Here is a 22,026-nt window from a genome sequence, read left to right as displayed (position 1 = left end):
GGCGCTGAACCTAATAATAGAGCCTTAAGGAATGGAGGAGATGTAGGAGACATGGGAGACGGTGAGGGCAGTATAATGCCTCTTCTGTTACGGGGAATGGAGGGGAGGTAGGAGACACGGGAGACGGTGAGAGGAGTATAATACCTCTTCTGTTACAGGGAATGGAGGGGAGGTAGGAGACAATGCACACTGGAGGGGGGGAGTATAATACCTCTTCTATTACAGGGAATAGAGGGGCGGTAGGAGACACAGGACACCAGAGAGGGGAGCATAATACCTCTTCTATTACAAGGAATGGAGGGGAGGTAGGAGACACAGGACACCGGAGAGGGGAGCATAATACCTCTTCTATTACAAGGAATGGAGGGGAGGTAGTAGACACAGGACACCGGAGAGGGGAGTATAATACATCTTCTATTACAGGGAATGGAGGGGAGGTCGGAGACACAGGACACCGGAGACAGGAGTATAATACCTCTTCTATTACAGGGAATGGAGGGGAGGTAGGAGATACAGGACACCGGAGAGGGAAGTATAATACCTCTTCTATTACAGTGAATGGAGGGGAGGTAGGAGACACTGCACATTGGAGTGGGGAGTATAATACCTCTTCTATTACAGGGAATAGAGGGGAGGTAGGAGACACAGGAGACTGGTGAGGGGAGTATAATACCTCTTCAATTACAGGGATTGGAAGGGAGGTAGAAGACACAGGACACTGGAGAGGGGAGTATATTAACTCTTCTTATACAGGGAATGGAGGGGAGGTAGGAGACACAGGACACCAGAGAGGGCAGTATAATACCTCTTCTATTACAGGGAACGGAGGGGAGGTAGGAGATACAGGAGATGGTGAAGGCAATATACTACCTCTTCTATTAAATGGAACCAAGGGGAAGTAGAAGACACGAGAGACCGGAGATAAGTATAATATCTATTCTATTACAGGGAATAGAGGGGAGGTAGGAGATACGGGAGACCGGTGAGGGGAGTATAATACCTCTTCTATTACAGGGAACAGAGTGGAGGTAGGAGACACAGGACACTGGAGAGGGGAGTATATTAACTCTTCTTATACAGGGAATGGAGGGGAGGTAGGAGACACAGGACACCAGAGAGGGCAGTATAATACCTCTTCTATTACAGGGAACGGAGGGGAGGTAGGAGACACAGTAGATGGTGAAGGCAATATACTACCTCTTCTATTACAGGGAACGGAGGGGAGGTAGGAGACACGGGAGACTGGTGAGGGGAGTATAATACCTCTTTAATTACAGTGATTGGAAGGGAGGTAGAAGACACAGGACACCAGAGAGGGGACTATACAACCTCTTCTATTACAGGGAACCAAGTAGAAGTAGAAGACACAGGAGACCGGAGATAAGTATAATATCTATTCTATTACAGGGAATAGAGGGGAGGTAGGAGATACGGGAGACCGGTGAGGGGAGTATAATACCTCTTCTATTACAGGGAACAGAGTGGAGGTAGGAGACACAGGACACCGGAGAGGGGAGTATAATACCTCTTCTATTACAGGGAACGGAGGGGAGGTAGAAGACACGGGAAAAGGTGAGGGCAGTATAATACCTCTTCTAATACAGGGAATGGAGGGGAGGTAGGAGACACGGGAGAAGGTGAGGGCAGTATAATATCTCTTCTAATACAGGGAATGGAAGGGAGGTAGGAGACACGGGAGAAGGTGAGGGCAGTATAATACCTCTTCTATTACAGGTAATGGAGGGGAGGTAGGAGACACGGGTGACGGTGAAGACAGTATAATACCTCTTTTTATGCCGTGAAGTGCCATTTTAAGAACAGGAAGTTAAGGGAAATCTCCCCCATGGGACACAGCTTGTTCTCTGATATCATTTCAAAATATTTCATTAAAAAGGAAAACACAGAGAAGGAGTTGGAGACGCTAAACCTAAAAATAGAGCCTTAATAAATGTTCTCACCTGCGACGGTTGGCTGCTGAATAACATTTCAATAAGCACAGAGGTTTCTTGGAAGTGAGGATAAATGACGGGGATGCAGGTGTGTGAGGAAGTAAAGGAATAAGATTTATTTAGTACATATGTTCCACACACTGAAGAGCAGCCGGGCCTCTTCGCCAGGAGGAAGATTAACAAACACGGTGTCGGCCGAGGGCCCGGAACAGCTAACCCGAACCGAACGTGACTAATAGCCGAACGCAAGAAAGTCTTAAATCTCTGGGAAAAAACTGCAGGAGAAATTAACATTTCACAAGATAAGAGTTAATTATTTCCAATGTGCTGAAGCAGATTGACAGGTTAATCAAACGAGAGAACAGGAGGGCTCGCTCGAATCTCATTATTATTCCAACGTTCTGAATCGGGAACCGCCATCCCCCCATCGACTCATCCCGGAGGGATGCATTTTATCTTAGAGGGCTTATATTTATTATACGGAAGGTAGAATGGATTCACACTGATAATGCCTTTTTCAATGAAAACAATGAGGAAAAAGCATTTATAGTGATGTTCTTCCAATCTGCGTTTCTGAAATCCTTTTAAGTTTGGTGGACTGATTAATAAAAATTATTACTTGTATGCAATGCATGATAAAGTTAGATAAGGGGTTTCTTGGTTTCTTTTTTTTTTTTTTCGCCATGGTTAGGGGGGGGGGGCCTGTTTCAATGACAACCATCTATAAGAAAAGTCCCCCCCCACTCAGAGATTCCTTTTCATTCTGTTGTGTCTCGGGGTCAGGAAGTAACACTCCCTGACATTGACAAAAAAAAAAAGTGTATTACCTGGATCTGGTTAAAAGTTAGGTTTAAGGATTGGGATTAGGTATATATCGTGATGACGTCACCACATGACGAAACGCGCAAGACAGAGTCTGTGGTATGTCATCACGTACAAGATATAAGATTTGAGGATCTTTTTTCTTACATTTGTGATTCTTTTACTTCAGTGCAAATCTTTTAGCTCAATAAATTATATTCCCTCATACTACACCATGAGGCTGTTCATTTCTGTATCTTCTATGAGCGGAGCATTTTAGTGAGATGAAAGTTTGTGGACCAGATGAAAAAATGCTATTTGATCGTGCTATAAAGATCTGGATGACCAAATGGTCCTCATATCAGGGTACCTTTTGTATATGCTGGGCTCACAATGCTACAGTATCACATGCATTCATCTACAAATTACCACACAAAGGTGTGCCCTAATTTGCTGCGGTGCCATTCATTCTTAACCCCTTGGAGCCTTAAGGCCATGTGGCTACCGTGATTGGCTGTCACGGTGGTCACATGATCAGAAGGCTCTCTCAGCACAGCGCCTTTTGCACTAATAGACGCAAGCATGCGGCCACTCGGCGCCAAGGCCCAGCTGCCAAGAGGCCGCATATTTGCGTGCGGTCCGCACCAAGGAGTTAATGGCACCCCAACGCATCATGCCAATGAATATGGCATGATTGGCAAGGGTTGTGGGGAAGAGGCCCATTTGCTCATTTACATAAAAGTACTTTTTTTTTTGTGTGTTTTGGTGCATTAGGCAGCCCATATAAATGAGATTACCACAAAAAAGGTGTGCACTGGTGCCCTGCGGTGCCATTAATTCTTAATGGCACACCAACGTACTATGCTAACGGATGTGCTTTGTAGCACACCATAACACACAGTTGTCCGCAGCCATACATTGTGGTGCCTACTCATTCAAGTGAGGGAGGCCTGGTATCTGGTATCAGATTCTGATAAGCCCCCCACCCTAGACCCCCACACCACTGGCCAGGGTTGTGAGGAAGAGGCCCTTGTGCTCATTTACATAAAAGTACATTTATTTGGTGTGTTTTGGTGGATTAGGCAGCTCATTCAAATGAGATTACCACAACAAAGGTGTGCGTTGGTGCCCTGTGGTGCCATTCATTCTTAATGGCACCCCAACGCACCATGCTAATGAATGTGCTTGGTAGAACACCATAACACACAGTTGTCCACTACCGTGCATTGTGGTGCTTACACATTCAAGTGGGGGAGGCCTAGTATCTGGTATCAAATTCTGATAAGCCCCTACCCGCAGACACCCACAAAAATTGGCTAGGGTTGTGAGGAAGAGGCTCTTGTGCTCATTTACATAAAATTGCCTTTTTTATGTGTTTTGGTGCATTAGGCAGCCAATTCAAATGAAATTACCACAACAAAGGTGTGCATTGGTGCGCTGTGGTGCCATTCATTCTAAATGGCACCCCAACGCACCATGCTAATGGATGTGCCTTGTAGCACACCATAAAACACAGTTGTCCACTACTGTGCATTGTGGAGCTTACTCATTCAAGCAGGAGGGGACCTGGTATCTGTTATCAGATTCCAATTAGGCCCCCACCCGCAGACTCCCACAACCACCAGCCAGGGTTGTGAAGAAGAGGCAACCTAAAGTGCCCTTCTTTGGTGAGTTTTGGTGCATTAGGTAATCTATTCAAATGAACCGGCTGGATTAACACAATGCGTGTCAATGTGCGGCATAGTGTGTGCCAAAAAGCACGGTTTACCGCATCCCAACAAGGTGAAACCATCCTAAAGGAAGCTCCAAGTGTCCCCTATTCACACCATCGCAAACTACTATACTTTATTAAAATAAAACTTAATGACAACATATACTACTTGCTGTTTAGATTGCCAATGCCATAGGTGAAGGAGATAATCACACCATAGGCCCCCAAAGGCTTTAAAGGTGAGACCTTCATTGATTGGATGACCAAAAGTCCCTTGGAGCCCAAAGTTCCGGTTTAGAGAGACCAATGCCCATTTTCTTTTAGACTACTTATTATCAGTTCATTATTAAGCCAGGCGAAGTAAATGTTCTGCCCTCAGATCGAATGATGGGGTGATATGGTAGAATGGATTTAACTTATCTTGGCTGGTTGTGCTCAGATTTATGGCTCCAAAAATATTACAGCTAGAAAAAGAAACTTATAGTAAAGTCCATAATTTTTTTAGGATGGGGTGGTGATTTTTTTTTTTTCCTTGTATTTGGCCGGTTGACCACTTTCACTGGGACTAATCATGAAATGGATGGAAAATCCAAAATGATGAGTTTTCTACAGACCAGGAATAAAGGGGAAAACTTCCAAAGGGGATGCTGAGGGTTTTGGATCTACATGTACTTAGTACAGGATGTTATTAAAACATACAGTATTGCAAGAGTGAGTACAAATTACAGTACATTGGATACAGTATATTTAAATAACATGGATATTATATAATTATATATATTATAGTCTTCTAGTATTCCGACAGATAGGAGCTTCAGAAAACAAGAGGCAGATGGCTTTCTATGGCTGTACTACATTACATATTGGGTTCTGCAGAGACATCTGGAGGCATCATTGTAACACGGTCCCTAGATGAATGTGGGAAACTTCTGCTACGTCTGGAGATTTCACCATCAATATGGTGCCTTTCTAAAACCGAGATATTCTTTCTGTTTTACAGATGGTGGTGGCGTGCAAGCGGGTGCTGGCTGTCCAGAAGCTCCAGCCGTGGCCCCAAGTCAGCCTGTCAACTGGTTCCTCTGAGAAATCACTAACCAAACCTGAACCTGTGCCAAGCGAAAGCTACGACGAGTTGGATCGCAAGATCCTCCAGTTATGTGGTATGGATTACAAAGTTATGTGGTATGGATTACAAGTCTGATGGGCTGAACCACCTGCTGGATTTTAACATTATTTTTGCACTTATAATATTATTTATTGGGTTAATATTGTGCAGTGTGGAAAAGGAGGATTAGAATAAGACACAAAGTAATAGAATATACTGTAAATTACATATAAAATAAAAAACCTTACTCCAGTTGGGTTTTTTGGCCTATCCCATGAAATACATTGATGACCTTCAGATGTGCACTTTATCTTCATTGATTGTGATAATGAGGCTGAAGATGATTTGGCAATTCTCTTATTTATATATAACCAATCATAATTCATAAAACAAGGTTTTAAACCAATCTCACCAATTTATTTAGTAGAAGTTGATCACGTTCAACTGTACTTGTTCTGTAATGTTGAAGACGTTGTGTAGGTTCTCCAAGCTTCTTCTTAATTTCCAATAAGTATTTGGTCAGTCAACATCTTCACATTCCATGGTGATTGGATTAAGGTGTGTGTGACGGAACTGTCCCACACCCCCCTTGAGCGCTTCCATCAGTATACCGTTTCCTCCAGTCTGAACATAGATATCAGATATTATAGTCGCATAACATACAAGACTAGACAACAAATAGCTTGTGTGAGATCTGGAACCCTTTATTGAACAAACTCACACAGAATATATATCCCATGGGAGGACAGCCTTCTCATGATTATTTTACCCTAACAATACTAACTGCACACAGGAAAATAATTACCATAGCTAAACATCAAGTTATTTAAACTAACCACCTGGACAATTAGGGATCTCATTCCAGGTAGGCTTGCCGGCATCAAGCTCATGAAGTACAATACACATTATTACAAGTGTCAATACATCCCCTAGCAGAAACTAGGTGAGTTAATTAGCAATTAGCAACTACTAGCTGACAATGATTTAATTAACATGCTAATTAACTCAGCACTAAAACCAGCCTGGGTGACCAGACTCCCAGCAAAAAGGCTAAAACAAAGTACATTACACATTATCCTAAGTATAAACACAGAACACCTTGTTAAACAGACAATAGCAGGAGACCCCTATAGCAGACTGTCCGGCTCCTACCTACAATAGTCTATGAGGCCAAGCTCATGCAATGTTCCATCATTCTGATACAGAGAAATTAATGTATCATAGAGTTCTTGAGGGAAATTGTTGATAAATATTACTATCCCAGTTGAAGTAATCCAAACCACATTCCATTAAGTAGGTTTCCATCATATTCTTGGTCACCCTGTGCCCCTAATAGACACAGGGTGACTTACACATAAGAGGGGTCTGAGGAGCTGAAACAAGAGTTTCCTGACCTCTCTTAGGTAAGCTGGGTTCCACGAGTCTCCCACCCAAAGTGACTCCCATCACATCTCTCCCCTAACACAGTTGGAGACCCCAGACGGGTTGACTTTGAAGTTAGTCCGTAGTTCCAGTCCCCCAATGCCGTACCGTTACAAACAGACTTTACAATCACTTTAAGTAGACCAGACCTTGATGATTTGTTGACATTTTGTGGTTTGAGCCTTGGTAAAATAATACTTCTTTGCTAGTTTTGGATGGAGTAGCAAACTTTTAGATCCTCTGTTAAATTTTTATTGGTATTCATCTGGAATAATTTAGTAAAATCTTTGAGTATTATTTTTTTTTCCAAACAAGTAAATCTTTGAGTATTTTAAAAATATTTATCAAAATTAAGAAAATATAGAAAATCTTTTTTTTTTTTTTTTAACCAAAATAATATATTTCTAGTCAAACACCACCTTCGTTTAAAGCGTAGGTTTGCCTTCAATAAAGACTTTTGGAGAACCCCCCTATGAAAGTATGCATTTAACCACTTCAGCTCTGGAAGATTTACCCCCCCCCCCTCCCCCTTGATGACCAGGCCATTTTTGCAATACTGCGTTACTTTAATTGACAATTGTGCGGTCATGCGATGCTGTACCCAAATAAAATTGATGTCCTTTTTTCCCCACAAATAGAGCTTTTTTTTTTGGTAGTATTTGATCACCTCTGCAATTTTTATTTTGTTGTGTTATAAACAATAAACGCCTGACAATGAAATTGTAAAAAGAAAAACAATATTTTCTACTTTCTGCTATAAAACACATCCAATAAAAAAATGTATTTGATTGGATTGCGCAAAAGTTATAATGTCTACAAACTATGGGATATATTTATGGAATTTTTATTTATTTTTTACTATTAATGGCGGCGATCAGGGACTGTGATTTTGCGGCGGACAAATCGGACACTAACTGACACTTTTTTGAGAATTAGTGAATAATACAGTGATCAGTGTCAAAAATATGCACTGTCACTGTACGAATGACACTGGCTGGAAAGGGGTAAACCCCAGCAAAGTATGATCCCATTTGCTCCAGCTGGGAAAAAATTCCTTCCTGATCCCCCGAGAGGCAATCGGATATTCCCCGGATCAACTTTACCTATAAATATTAGTACCCAGTTATATTATGTACAACTAGGAAAGAATCCAATACTTTTTTAGAGCAATCTAGTGAGCTGACCAGAACCACCTCTGGAGGGAGTCTATTACACATTTTCACAGCTCTTACTGTGAAGAAACCTTTCCGTTTTCGGAGACGAAATCTCTTTTCCTCTAGACGTAAAATATACCCCCTTGTCCTCTTTGATGACCTTAAAGTGAACAACTCAACACCAAATTCACTATATGGACCCCTTATGTATTTATACATGGAGATCATATCCCCCCTTATGTATTTATACATGGTGATCATATCCCCACTTATGTATTTATACATGGTGATCATATCCCCCCTTATGTATTATACATGGTGATCATATCCCCCCTTATGTATTATACATGGAGATCATATCCCCCCCTTATGTATTTATACATGGAGATCATATCCCCTCCCCCCCTTATGTATTTATACATGGAGATCATATCCCCCCTCATGTATTATACATGGAGATCATATCCTCCCTTATGTATTTATACATGGAGATCATATCCCCCTTATGTATTTATACATGGTGATCATATCCCCCCTTATGTATTTATACATGGTGATCATATCCCCCCTTATGTATTATACATGGTGATCATATCCCCCTTATGTATTTATACATGGAGATCATATCCCCCCCTTATGTATTATACATGGAGATCATATCCCCCCTTATGTATTATACATGTAGATCATATCCCCCCTTATGTATTTATACATGGAGATCATATCCCCCCCTTATGTATTTATACATGGAGATCATATCCCCTCTTATGTATTTATTCATGGTGATCATATCCCCCCTTATGTATTATACATGGAGATCATATCCCCCCTTATGTATTATACATGGAGATCATATCCCCCTTATGTATTTATACATGGAGATCATATCCCCCCTTATGTATTTATACATGGTGATCATATCCCCCCTTAATCTCCTCTTCTTAAGAGAGAATAAATTCAGTTCCTCAAATCTCTCCTCATAGCTGAGCTCCTCTGTGCCTCTTATCAGTTTGGTTGCCCTTCTCTGCACTTTCTCCAGTTCCCTGATATCCTTTTTAAGAACTGGAACCCAAAACTGAACTGCATATTCCAGATGAGGTCTTACTAATGATTTGTACAGGGGCAAAATTCTATCTCTCTCTCTGGAGTCCATGTCTCTCCATATACAAGAAAGGACTTTGCTTTGCTTGCTTTGAAAACCGCAGCTTGGCATTGCATGCTATTATTAAGCTTATGATCTACCAGAACACCCAGATCCTTCTCCGCTATGGATTTCCCCAGATCCTTCTCCGCTATGGATTTCCCCAGATCCTTCTCCATTATGGATTCCCCCAGTTCTACTCCCCCTAGTGTGTATGATGCATGCATATTCTTACCCCCCCCCCCCCCCAGGTGCATAACTTTACATTTATCAACATTAAAACTACATTTCCCCAACTCCCTGGGTCTCACAGTTTAGTGCTGATGCAGGTGAGAGCTACACAGTAATTGGATCTGACACTGACACAAACAGGCAGGGCATTCACAGGCACACAAAGAACTCACCATGCAGCTGGAAGATGTTTTTTAGTTGCATTACTACTCCTACATTTGTGACATGGCACAGAGAAGATGGCAAAGCATGCTTTGGATGCTGTAAGACCTGGAACAGAAAGTTGCCAGGTTCCTTTGGCGGGTAGGGGCAAGCTAGGTGAACGAATACATGAATATAATGGAATTTATGAGCCATGACACTACGAACTGCAGCCACAACCTGTGATATATCATTACAAGGTGTTGGACACTTTCCTCAGAGATTTTGCTCCATAGTTACATGGTGGCATCACGCAGTTGCTGCAGATTTGTCGGCTGCACAAACATGATGCCAATCTCCCTTTCCACCACATTCCAAAGGTGCTCTTTTGGATTGAGATCTGGTGAGTGTGGAGGCCATTGGAGTACAGTGACCTCATTGTCATGGTGAAGAAACCAGTGGTGAGATGATTGGAGCTTTGTGACATGGTGCATTATCCTGCTGGAAGGAGCCATCAGAAGATGGGGACAATGTAGTCCTAAAGGGACGGACATGGTCAGCAACCATACTCTGGTAGGCCGTGGTGTTTAAACCATGCTCAATTGGTACTAAGGGGGGGCCAAAGTGTGCCAGGAAAATATCCCCCACACCATTACACCACCAGCCTGAACCGGTGATACAAGGCAGGATGGATCCATGCACCAAATTCTGACCCCACCATCTGAATGTCGCAGTTGAAATTGAGACTTATCAGACCAGGCAACATTTTTCCAAACTTCTATTGTCCAATTTTGGTGATCCTGTGCCAATTGTAGCCTCAGTTTCCTGTTCTTAGCTGACAGGAATGGCACCTGATGTGGTCTTCTGTGTCTGTAGCTCATCTGCTTCAGGGTTGGGTGTGTTGTGCGATCAGAGATCGTATTCTGCATACCTTGGATGTAACGAGTGGTTATTTGAGTTACTGTTGCCTTTCTATCATCTGGAACCAGTCTGCCCACTCTCCTCTGACCTCAACAAGGCATTTTCCTCCTGACAACTGCCGCTCACTGGATATTTTATCTTTTTTCCACCATTCTCTGTAAACCCGAGAGATAGTGATGGACGAACATCGGCTGGGGCGGTTCGCGAACGCCAGCCGCAAATTTTCTCAAAAGTCCGCGAACCGCGAGTTCGCGGCGGGTCCCATTGACTTTAATGGGAGGCGAACTTTAAAACCCTTTAGGTCATATTTGCAGCCACAAAAGACGTACTAGCTGTGCACAAATAGTCCCAGCACATGGACAATATCATAACAGAAGTATTGCAATTGAAAAAGTTGCCCTAAATGTTTTATTTATTTTTTTTACTGCAAAAAATATATATTTTTTTTTTTCATAAATCAGCCAGAACTGACAGCAGCCGGTAAATACATTGTCTAATACATATAGGGTCCATTCACACATCTGTGACAACCACTGGATACCTAGCCCTATAGTAAAGAGACTGTAATAGACCCTAAAACGACATTGGAGCGCCTTAACCACTTTACCACCGGAGGATTTTGCTGTCTTACGTCTGGGCCACTTTTTGCGATTCGGCACTGTGCGACTTTAACTGACAATTGCGCAGTCATGCAACGCTGTACCCAAAATAAATTTACGTCCTTTTTTTCCCACAGACAGAGCTTTCTTTTGGTGGTATTTGATCACCTGTGTGATTTTTACTTTTTGCGCTATAAACAAAAAAAAAAAATCGAAAAAAATCGAAAAAATCGAAAAATCGAAATAATAACATTTTGTGTTCTGCTACATATTTTTGGTAAAAAAAATTGCAATAAGCGTATTTTGATTGGTTTGCGCAAAAGTTATTGCGTTTACTAACTAAGGGAAAGATTTCTGTCATGTTTGGTGTTTTTTTTTTTAACCACTTGCCGACCGCCGCACGACTATCTACGGCGGCGGTCAGCCCCTCACAGGCAAAGTGACGTAGGTCTACGTCGCTCGCCTGTGAGGGTTTAGGGAGCGAGCGCGCGCCGCCGGAGGCGCGCTCCCGCTCCCGCGTGGTCACGGACCCCCCCGCGCGTGTGACCGGCGGACCCGATCGCCGCCGGCCACTCTGCGATCGGCGGGGGAGAGGGAGAAAGTCAGGCAGCTTGTGTAAACAAGCTGCCTGTCATTCTCCTCTCTGTATGAGAGATGATCACATGGATCTACTATGTAGATCCATTGATCACTCTGCATACAGTTGAAGCCACAGCCAATCACAGTTAGAATCACGCCCCTAGGGACACACACAGCCCCTCCCTCTCAAATAAAGTTAACCCCTTCACTACCAGTGTATTTTTACAGTAACAGTGCATATATATAGCACTGATTACTGTAGAAATGTCACTGGTAACCCCAAAAGTGTCAAAAATGTCAGTCAAGGGTCCGATCTGTCCGCCGCAATGTCGCAGTACCGCAAAAAAAATCGCAGATCGCCGCCATTACGCGTTAAAAAAAAAAACAACAAAAATGACAAAAATCTTTCCCTTTGTTAGTAAACGCAATAACTTTTGCGCAAACCAATCAAAATACGCTTTTTGCGATTTTTTTTACCAAACATAGGTAGCATAAAACAAATTGGCCGAAAATATTAAAAAATTTTGATTTTTACATTTTTTTTGGGGGGAATTTCATATAAAAAAAAGGGAAAAATATTGCTATTTTTGCAAAATTTACGCTCTTTTTTTGTTTATAGCGCGTGATCAAAAAATCGCACAGGTGATCAAATACCGCCAAAAGAAAGCTCTGTTTGTGGGAAAAAAAGGACGCCAAATTTGTTTAGGTACAGCGTCGCACGACCGCGCAATTATCCGTTAAAGTCACGCAGTGCCGAATCGCAAAATACCCTCTGGTCGTTTAGCAGCCAAATCATCCGGGGCTTAAGTGGTTAACGAGTAATGTCGGCGATCTGCGATTTTTTTTGCGGGACTGCGACATTGCGGCGGACAGATCGGACCCTTGACTGACATTTTTGACACTTTTGGGGGCACCAGTGACATTTCTACAGTAATCAGTGCTATAAATATGCACTGTTACTGTAAAAATGACACTGGCAGGGAAGGGGTTAATTTTTATTGGAGAGGGAGGGGTTAATGTATGCCTGGTGCTTACTGACGTGTGTGGGGGGAGGTGACTGAGTGACACAGGGACAGATCGCAGGTTCAGCTATGCTATGTCTGTCACTTAGGAGATCCGCCCACTTTGTTTACACAAGCGGGCGGATCTCCACACCCGATTCCCCGACGATCGGGGAAGAGCAGCGGTGATCACCGCCACTCCTCCCCTGGCCCGACTCCCGCTGTGACTGAAAACAGCGGGAGCGAGCCTCCGGCGGCGCGCCCACAAGGGGAGGAGTCCAGCGACGTAGGTCTACATCGCTGGACGATAACGAGCCACATTGCCGCAGTAGCAGCAATGTGAGCTGTGAGCGGTCGTAAAGTGGTTAAATGACTTTTGTGGACATTGACATAGCGATTTGTGTGAGATCAAAATTAGCGATTTGTGTGTGACTGCAGCCGATCTCTAACTGCCCCTAAAGCAACCACAGGATACCTGGCCCTCATGTTAAAGAGACTGTAATAGACCCTAAAACGACATTGGAGCATTTTAAATGACTTTTGTGGACATTGACAAAGCGATTTCTGTGCGACTGCAGCCGATCTCTAACTGCCCCTACAGCAACCACAGGATACCTGGCCCTAAGCTCAAAAGATACTAGACCTATACCGAAATACCAGCCCTGGAAAGGACTTTTGTGGACATTAGCAGAGCGATTTGTGACTGCAGCCGATCTCTAACTGCCCCTAAAGCAACCACTGGATACCTGTCCCTTACCTGAAAAGAGACTGTAGAAGGCCTATACCGAAATACCAGCCCTGGAAAGGACTTTTGTGGATCTTCACAGCGCTATATGTGTCTAGCAAACTCTCCCTGATGAGCACAGCAGACCTCTCCCTACACTGGCAGAAAGCGGAATATGAAATGGCCGCCAGATCGGGTCTATTTATAGGGTAGGGGTACTGTCCATGTGCTGGAATGTTTCAATTGGCTGTCCCGTTCCACCTGATGGCTGTGTCATGGGTCAAAGTTCTTCTGAATGAAAAAAAAAAATGGCGGCGCGGACATATTCGCGAACATCGGCAAAAGTCCGTCTTTTTGCGAATTTGCGAACAAGCAAAATTCGCCACGAACCGACCGCCAGGCGAACCGCAAGGCCATCTCTACCGAGAGATGGTTGTGCGTGAAAATTCCAGAAATACTCAGACCAGCCCGTCTGCCACCAACAACCATGCCACGTTCAAAGTCACTTAAGTCCCCTTTCTTCCCTATTCTGATGCTCAGTTTGAATTTTGCCAAGACGTCTTCACCACGTCTAGATGCCGAAATGCATTAGGTTGCTGCCCTGTAATTGGCTGATTAGCAATTTGTGTTACCAAGCAATTGAACAGGTGTACCTAATAAAGTGGCAGGGTGGTGTATGTCTCGATGGAACGTATTTCAGTCCCTGTGAGAATTTATCGAAGAGATATAGAAACTGAGGAGAAACATCAGAACTCAGACAATGTACAAAGAATGTCCACAATCTCTTGTAAATAGGAGCTCCATTTCTATATCACACCTACAACCTTTGATTTTAATAGATTCCTCATAGGGTGAGTGTAAGGAAAAGATATGGCTCTCAACACAGTTATAAACTCGACTGAGAATCACCTGTGTCCGGTAAAAGTCAGAGCACACGTGGTAGACGTCCCGTAAGGTAGACATGAAGACAATATATGGCTCTCAATACAGTTGTAATTCCAGCTGAATAACACAGGCAACCAATATAAATTCAGTATAAATTCAGTGTACTTAAGATCACATGAGATATAATATCAAACGTGGATCGTAAAATGACTTCTGTATCACAGTATATACAGGAGAACAAAGCCTTTCAATAGAATCTGATCATGTAGACCATTTGTCTCCAAACTTTAGCCCACAGGATGAATGTTGCCCTTTGCTCGTTTTTATCCAGCCTTCGGGGCACTATTCCACTCATTGACACCAATGATGGGGCACATTCCTTCCACTGACACCAATGATGGGGCACTATTTCTCCCACTGATACCATTGATGGGGCACAATCCTTCCACTCACACCAGTGATTGAGCACAATCCTTCCAATGACACCAGTGATGGAGCACTATTCCTCCCACTGACACCAACAATTGGGTACTATTTTTCCCACTGAAGTCAACAATAGGACACTATTCCTCCCGCTGACACCAATGATAGAGCACTATTCATCCCACTGACACCAATGATTGAGCACTATACCTCCCTCTGATACCAATGATGGTGCACTATTCCTCCCACTGATACCAATGATTGGGCTCATACCTTCCAGTGACACCAATGATGGGGCACTAATCGTCCCACTAACACCAATGATAGAGCACTATTCCTCCCACTGATACCAATGATGGGGCACTATTCCTCCCACTGGCACCAATGATGGGGCTCATTCCTTCCAGTGACATCAATGATGGGGCACTATTCCTCCCACTGGCACCAATGATGGGGCTCATTCCTTCCAGTGACATCAATGATGGGGCACTATTCCTCCCACTGACACCAATGATAGAGCCCTTTTCCTCCCACTGATGCCAATGATGGGGCATTCTTCCACTGACATCAATGACGGAGCACTATTCCTCCCACTGATACCAATGATGGGGCACTATTCCTCCCACTGACACCAATGATTGGAGCACTATACCTCCCACTGATACCAATGATGGGGCACTATTCCTCCCACTGACAGCAATGATGGAACACTATACCTCCCACTGATGCCAGTGATGGGGCACTATTCCTCCCACTGATACCAATGATGGGGCATTATTCCTACAACTGATACCAATGATTGAGCACTATACCTCCCTCTGATACCAATGATGGTGCACTATTCCTCCCACTGATACCAATGATTGGGCTCATTCCTTCCAGTGACACCAATGATGGGGCACTAATCCTCCCACTAACACCAATGATAGAGCACTATTCCTCCCACTGATACCAATGATGGGGCACTATTCCTCCCACTGATACCAATGATGGGGCACTATTCCTCCCACTGACACCAATGATGGGGCACTATTCCTCCCACTGACACCAATAACGGGGCACTATTCCTCCCACTAATACCAATGATGGGGCACTATTCCTCCCACTGATACCAATGATGGGGCACTATTCCTCCCACTGATACCAATGATGGGGCACTATTTCTCCTACTGATACCAGGGATATGGCACTATTCCTCCCACTAATACTAATGACGAGACACTATTCCTCCCACTGATACCAATGACAGAGCACTATTCCTCCCACTGATACCAATGATGGGGCACTATACCTCCCACTGATACCAATGATGGGGCACTATACCTCCCACTAACACCAATGACGGGGCACTATTCCTCCCACTAACACCAATGATGGGGCACTATTCCTCCCACTGACACCAATGACCGGGCACTATTTCTCTTGCTGAAACTAACAATATGTCAATACGCCCCCTCCTACTGACCTGCTGATGTACTTTTCTTACTTCCACTGACACCCCCCCCCCCCCCTAAAGTAGACCACAATTCGCTATTTTTGCTAAAATTACACTAAAATCATTGTTAGTAGACACATGCATGGTAAAACGTAAAAAAGTCCTGCTAAATTCCTATTAAATATAAAAGCTAAAACTGTATTGAGTTAGTAAAAAAACAGAATATTTGTAAATTTTAAATTGAGCCATTTCGTGAAATGGTGAAAACTGAAGGTACGCAAAACTGTAAAAACAATTTACTCTAAAAATCTGAGGTTATCATTTTTCACCTACAGCTTTGAGAGTTTGTAAAAGATCCCATGAACCATACATTTTATGAAAGCACATGACCAGTAAAATAAAAAGGTGTTCCTGATTTTTTTAGGCCTTGTGATATCTGCGCAAATGTTTATCAATTCTCTACTTTTGCTAAAATTACGATAAAATCATTGTTAGTAGACACATACATGGTAAAACGTACAAAATTCCTGCTAAATTCCTATTAAATATAAAAGCTAAAACTGTATTGAGTTAATGAATAAACAGAATATTTGTAAATTTTAAATCAAGCCATTTTGTGAAATGGTTAAAACTAAAGGTACGCAAAACCGTAAATAAAATCAATTTACTCTAAAAATCTGAGGTTATCATTTTTCACCTACAGCTTTGAGAGTTTGAAAAAGATCCCACAAACCATACATTTTATGAAAGCACATGAACAGTAAAATAAAAAGGTGTTCTTGATTTTTTTAGGCCTTGTGATATCTGCGCAAATGTTTATCAATTCGCTACTTTTGCTAAAATTACGATAAAATCATTGTTAGTAGACACATACATGGTAAAACGTACAAAATTCCTGCTAAATTCCTATTAAATATAAAAGCTAAAACTGTATTGAGTTAATGAATAAAAAGAATATTTGTAAATTTTAAATCAAGCCATTTTGTGAAATGGTTAAAACTAAAGGTACGCAAAACCGTAAATAAAATCAATTTACTCTAAAAATCTGAGGTTATCATTTTTCACCTACAGCTTTGAGAGTTTGAAAAAGATCCCACAAACCATACATTTTATGAAAGCACATGAACAGTAAAATAAAAAGGTGTTCTTGATTTTTTTAGGCCTTGTGATATCTGCGCAAATGTTTATCAATTCGCTACTTTTGCTAAAATTACGATAAAATCATTGTTAGTAGACACATACATGGTAAAACGTACAAAATTCCTGCTAAATTCCTATTAAATATAAAAGCTAAAACTGTATTGAGTTAATGAATAAACAGAATATTTGTAAATTTTAAATCAAGCCATTTTGTGAAATGGTGAAAACTGAAGGTACGCAAAACCGTAAAAACAATTTACTCTAAAAATCTGAGGTTATCAATTTTCTTTTCACCTACAGCTTTGAGAGTTTGTAAAAGATCCCATAAACCATACATTTTATGAAAGCACATGACCAGTAAAAAAAAAGGTGTTCCTGATTTTTTTAGGCCTTGTGATATCTGCGCAAATGTTTATCAATTCGCTACTTTTGCTAAAATTACACTAAAATCATTGTTAGTAGACACATGCATGGCAAAATGTAAAAAAAAAAAAAACAATTTACTCATTTTTCACCTACAGCTTTGAGAGTTTGTAAAAGACCCCACAAACCATACATTTTCTATAAGCACACGACCTACAGAATAAAAAAAAAAGTGCTACTGATTTTTTAGGCACCACAATAGTTGCGCAAATGTTTATAAACTCACTATTTTCACTAAAAATACACTAAAATCATTATTAGTGCACATAAACACAACATAACTTAAAACACTATTGCTAAATTGCTACCAAGGCCTCATTTACACGGGGCGTACTAAAGTGTATGCCCATGGAGGGCCATGTTTACTCATGGGTGTTCTGTACATCCCCATGCAGGCAGTTCTATTAATGTCAATTGAGATGCAGTGGCTGCATGGACAGAGCTGCTGCTCCCAACCTGACATCCGTGTGGGTGTGGTGTGGATGCATGTCCACAAACGCAGACAGTGTAAGTTTATGGACATGCACCCAGACCCACACGGATGTGGAATTGGGAGTAGTGGCTGTGTTTGTGCATTTGCTACATTCCAATTTACATGAATGGGACTGCCTGCATAAGCGTGCATGGAACACCTGTGCATCCCCATGCAGGTAAACGCAGCCACACAGGGGCATATGCAGTAGTATGCCCAGTGGGAACAAAGCCTTGCTTTTTTTCAATTTTTTATTATTTAATTTTTATTTTTTTTACAATTTTAATGTTTATATCTAAACAGATCCCTGACATCTCTTTTTTTCAACAGACAAAGGGACTAAAAACAGTCCTTTTGTTTGTATCCTGGGCTGTACTGTACATGAATGAATAAGAATCTGTATAGAGACTCATATTCATTCACAAAACGGAAGTATAGTAAACACTGTATACTATGCTCCAGTGATGGACACAGGAGCAATCAGTACAGTCGCTCACTATGTCCATTCAAGGAAAGGAAGGGACCTGGCAAACACATGCTTACCAATCTCCGACCCCCCCCCCACCTTACCCCCCCCCCACACTGTTCTCCACCCTGACAACTTCCAGGTGCCCCTGCAGTCGGCGGGAGGGGGGAAGCTGGCCAGCAGCACTACAGGGAGGGGCATTGGTGATTGGGTGGGGGGGGGGGTTTAGCTGTGAGGGGGGAGGTGGAAAGGTATGCGGGGGTGTATTTCTGCCAATTACTCCTCTGTGGCTCCCCAACACCTAAAGTTGGTGGGAGTGCAGAGGAGGTTATCTGGCAGCTGCAGGGAATCCACAATGAATCGGTGTCGATGGTATCACTGCGGGGAAGGGGGGGATTAGAGAGGGGCAGGGGGCAATTTAGTCAACGGTTTGTGAAAAGGGGTGAGCAGGGGGGATAAATGTAGGAGGCATTCCAGAAGCGCATTTGTGATATTGGGCGAGAAGGCCTGGATCAAGGTCTCCGCTCTAGTTCATCCCAAAGGTGTTCCATCGGGTTGAGGTCAGGACTCTGTTCAGGCCAGTCAAGTTCCTCCATCCCAAACTCGCTCACCCATGTCTTTATGGACCTTGCTTTATGGACTGGTCCAAATCATTTGGTGGAGGGGGGATTATATTGTGGGGTTGCTTCTCAGGGGTTGGGCTTGGCCCCTTAGTTCCAGTAAAGGGTACTCTTAAAGTGTCAGCATACCAAGACAATTTGGACAATTTCATGCTCCCAACTTGACCTTAACCCGATAGAACACCTTTTGGATGAATTAAAGCAGTGACTGCGAGCCAGGTCTTCTTTTCCAATATCAGTGCCTGACCTCAAAAACACGCTTCTGGAAGAATTGTCAAACATTCCCATAGACACACTTCTAAACCTTGTGGACAGCCTTCCCAGAAGAGTTGAAGCTGTTATAGCTGCAAAGGGTGGGCCAACTCAATATTGAACCCTACGGACTAAGACTGGGATGCCATTAAAGTTCATGTGGGTGTAAAGGCAGGCGTCCCAATACTCTTGACAATATAGTGTAGATGGTTTCTCAACAGGGGTTCCATAGAACCCTAGGGTTTCTCCAGATGTTGCTAGGGGTTCCTTGAGCAATGAGCAGTTTCTGCAGATAAGTTACCACTGACATTATTAATCTTTTTAGCTAAGGGGCTAATTCCTCCAAATGACCACAAGTGTAAGGAGCATTCTTCCCACTGACCATCACACTAATGCAGGGGTCTCCAAACTTTCTAAACAAAGGGCTAGTTTACTGTCCCTCAGAACTAAAAGGGGCCAGATTGTGGCCAGTGGGAGTAAAAAATGTACTGGTATGAGAGAGAGTAGACAATGACTTTGGCATTGGTAGTCAGTGGAAATAAACAAAAAAGTACACGGGGCCTATGGTTAGCATGAGGAGGAATTGTGCCCCATCATTGGTGTCAGAGGGAGGATTAATTCCCCATCACTGGTGTCAGTGGGGGGAGTAGTGCCCAATCATTGGTGTTAGTGGGAGGAATAGTGCCCCATCGTTGGTGTCAGTGGATGTAAAAATGCCCCATCGTTGGTGTCAGTGGATGGAAAAATGCCCCCTCGTTGGTGTCAATGGAAGAAAAAATGCCCAATTGTTGGTGTCAGTGGGAGGAATAGTGCCCCATGATTGGTGTCAGTGGAAAGATTGGTGCCCCATTGTTGGTGTCAGTGGGGGGAGTAGTGCCCAATCATTGGTGTTAGTGGGAGGAATAGTGCCCCATTGTTGGTGTCAGTGGATGTAAAAATGCGCCATCGTTGGTGTCAGTGGATGGAAAAATGCCCCATCGTTGGTGTCAGTGGTAGGAAAAATGCCCCAAAATTGGTGTCAGTGGGAGGAATAATGCCCCATGATTGGTGTCAGTGGAAAGATTGGTGCCCCATTGTTGGTGTCAGTGGGAGGAATAGTTCCCCACTGTTGGTGTCAGTGGGAGGAATAGTTCCCCAATGTTGATGTTAGTAGGAGGAATAGTAACCCATCATTGGTGTCAGTGGGAGGAATAGTGCCCCATCGTTCGTCAGTGGGAGGTACTGTATAGTGCCCTGTCATTGGTGTCAGTGGGAGGAATAGTGCCCCATCGTTGCTGTCAGTGGGAGGAATAGTGCCCCATCATTGGTATCAGTGGTAGGAATAGTGCCCCATCATTGGTATCAGTGGTAGGAATAGTGCCCCATCGTTGCTGTCAGTGGTAGGATTAATGCCCCATCGTTGCTGTCATTGGGAGGTATAGTGCTCTGTCACATTGGTGTCAGTAGGAAGAATAGTGCCCCATCATTGATATCAGTGGTAGGAATAGTGCCCCATTGTTGCTGTCAGTGGGAGGAATAGTGCCCTATCGTTGGTGTCAGTGGAAGAAATAGTAACTCATTGTTGGTGTCAGTAGTAGGAATATTGCCTTTTATTAGTGGGAAGAACAGTGCCCCAGGGGCCGCATACAGGGAAGTAGAGGGCCGCATTCGGCCCACGTCCATAATTTGGAGACCACTGCACAAATGTATCATGGGTTGTAGATATAGTAATTTTTAGCAGGGGTACTCTTAGACCGGACAGTTATTTTATGGTTCCTCTGTGTTGAAAAGGTTGAGAAAAGCTGAGTTATAGTATTAAAAATAATACATTAATTAAATGTTTAATACTGTAATTGTCTGATACAGTTATAGTATTAAAAAGGAATTACTTAAAAAAAAAATAAAAGAAAATAACACCACCTTAATTTCACCAAAAACCACCGTCTTTTCCAATCCGTTTTGCTCATGCTGCGAAATGAATATCCATCACATACAGGATAAAAAAGTCAAAGTTCTGACCATGTACCTTTTTAATTAAAGGCTTTTTTAAAGCTTATGGTTTCTTTCTTACATTATAATATGACAATTTTTAATGCAGATTGCTCTCAGGGAAGTTCTTTAATAAAGTAAGAATTTTAAACTCTGTGCTTATTGAACTATGCATATTTGAAGGTTTAACCCAAAGTTTTCTGGAGGAGTAAAAATGAATAACGGCATAGGAAAACATATATATATATATATAAGAATATACAACAATGGAATAACGATGGTTTCAATAATTAAGCAGATAAGGGAACCAAGCCAATAAATGATATTGTTTCTAAGGCCTAAGGTTCTTACTATTTCCATCATCTTCTTCTATCTTATACCAGTTCTGCTTCCCTTCCTTGGGGCAATATAAAGAGAAATTATGGTTCAATGTGGGTATCTAGCGTTATGGTTTTTTAAGTTG

At 42.6% G+C, this 22,026-nt stretch overlaps 1 protein-coding gene across 3 annotated transcripts in view; it reads left to right on the top strand.

Moving 5' to 3' along the window:
• The window catches only part of PDE2A (phosphodiesterase 2A), a 992,945-nt gene that overhangs the window by 783,197 nt on the left and 187,722 nt on the right, over positions 1-22,026 (top strand). For all 3 annotated transcript variants that reach the window (XM_082244574.1, XM_082244575.1, XM_082244576.1), the window contains one exon: positions 5,462-5,621. In XM_082244574.1, coding sequence (XP_082100700.1) covers positions 5,462-5,621 — 160 coding nt within the window. The remainder of the gene's footprint in view (positions 1-5,461; positions 5,622-22,026) is intronic.

Source organism: Pelophylax lessonae (genome assembly GCF_965119305.1).
Source record: "Pelophylax lessonae genome assembly, chromosome: 2".
Taxonomy (NCBI): domain Eukaryota; kingdom Metazoa; phylum Chordata; class Amphibia; order Anura; family Ranidae; genus Pelophylax; species Pelophylax lessonae.
This window is presented reverse-complemented; position numbering and strand designations above follow the sequence as displayed.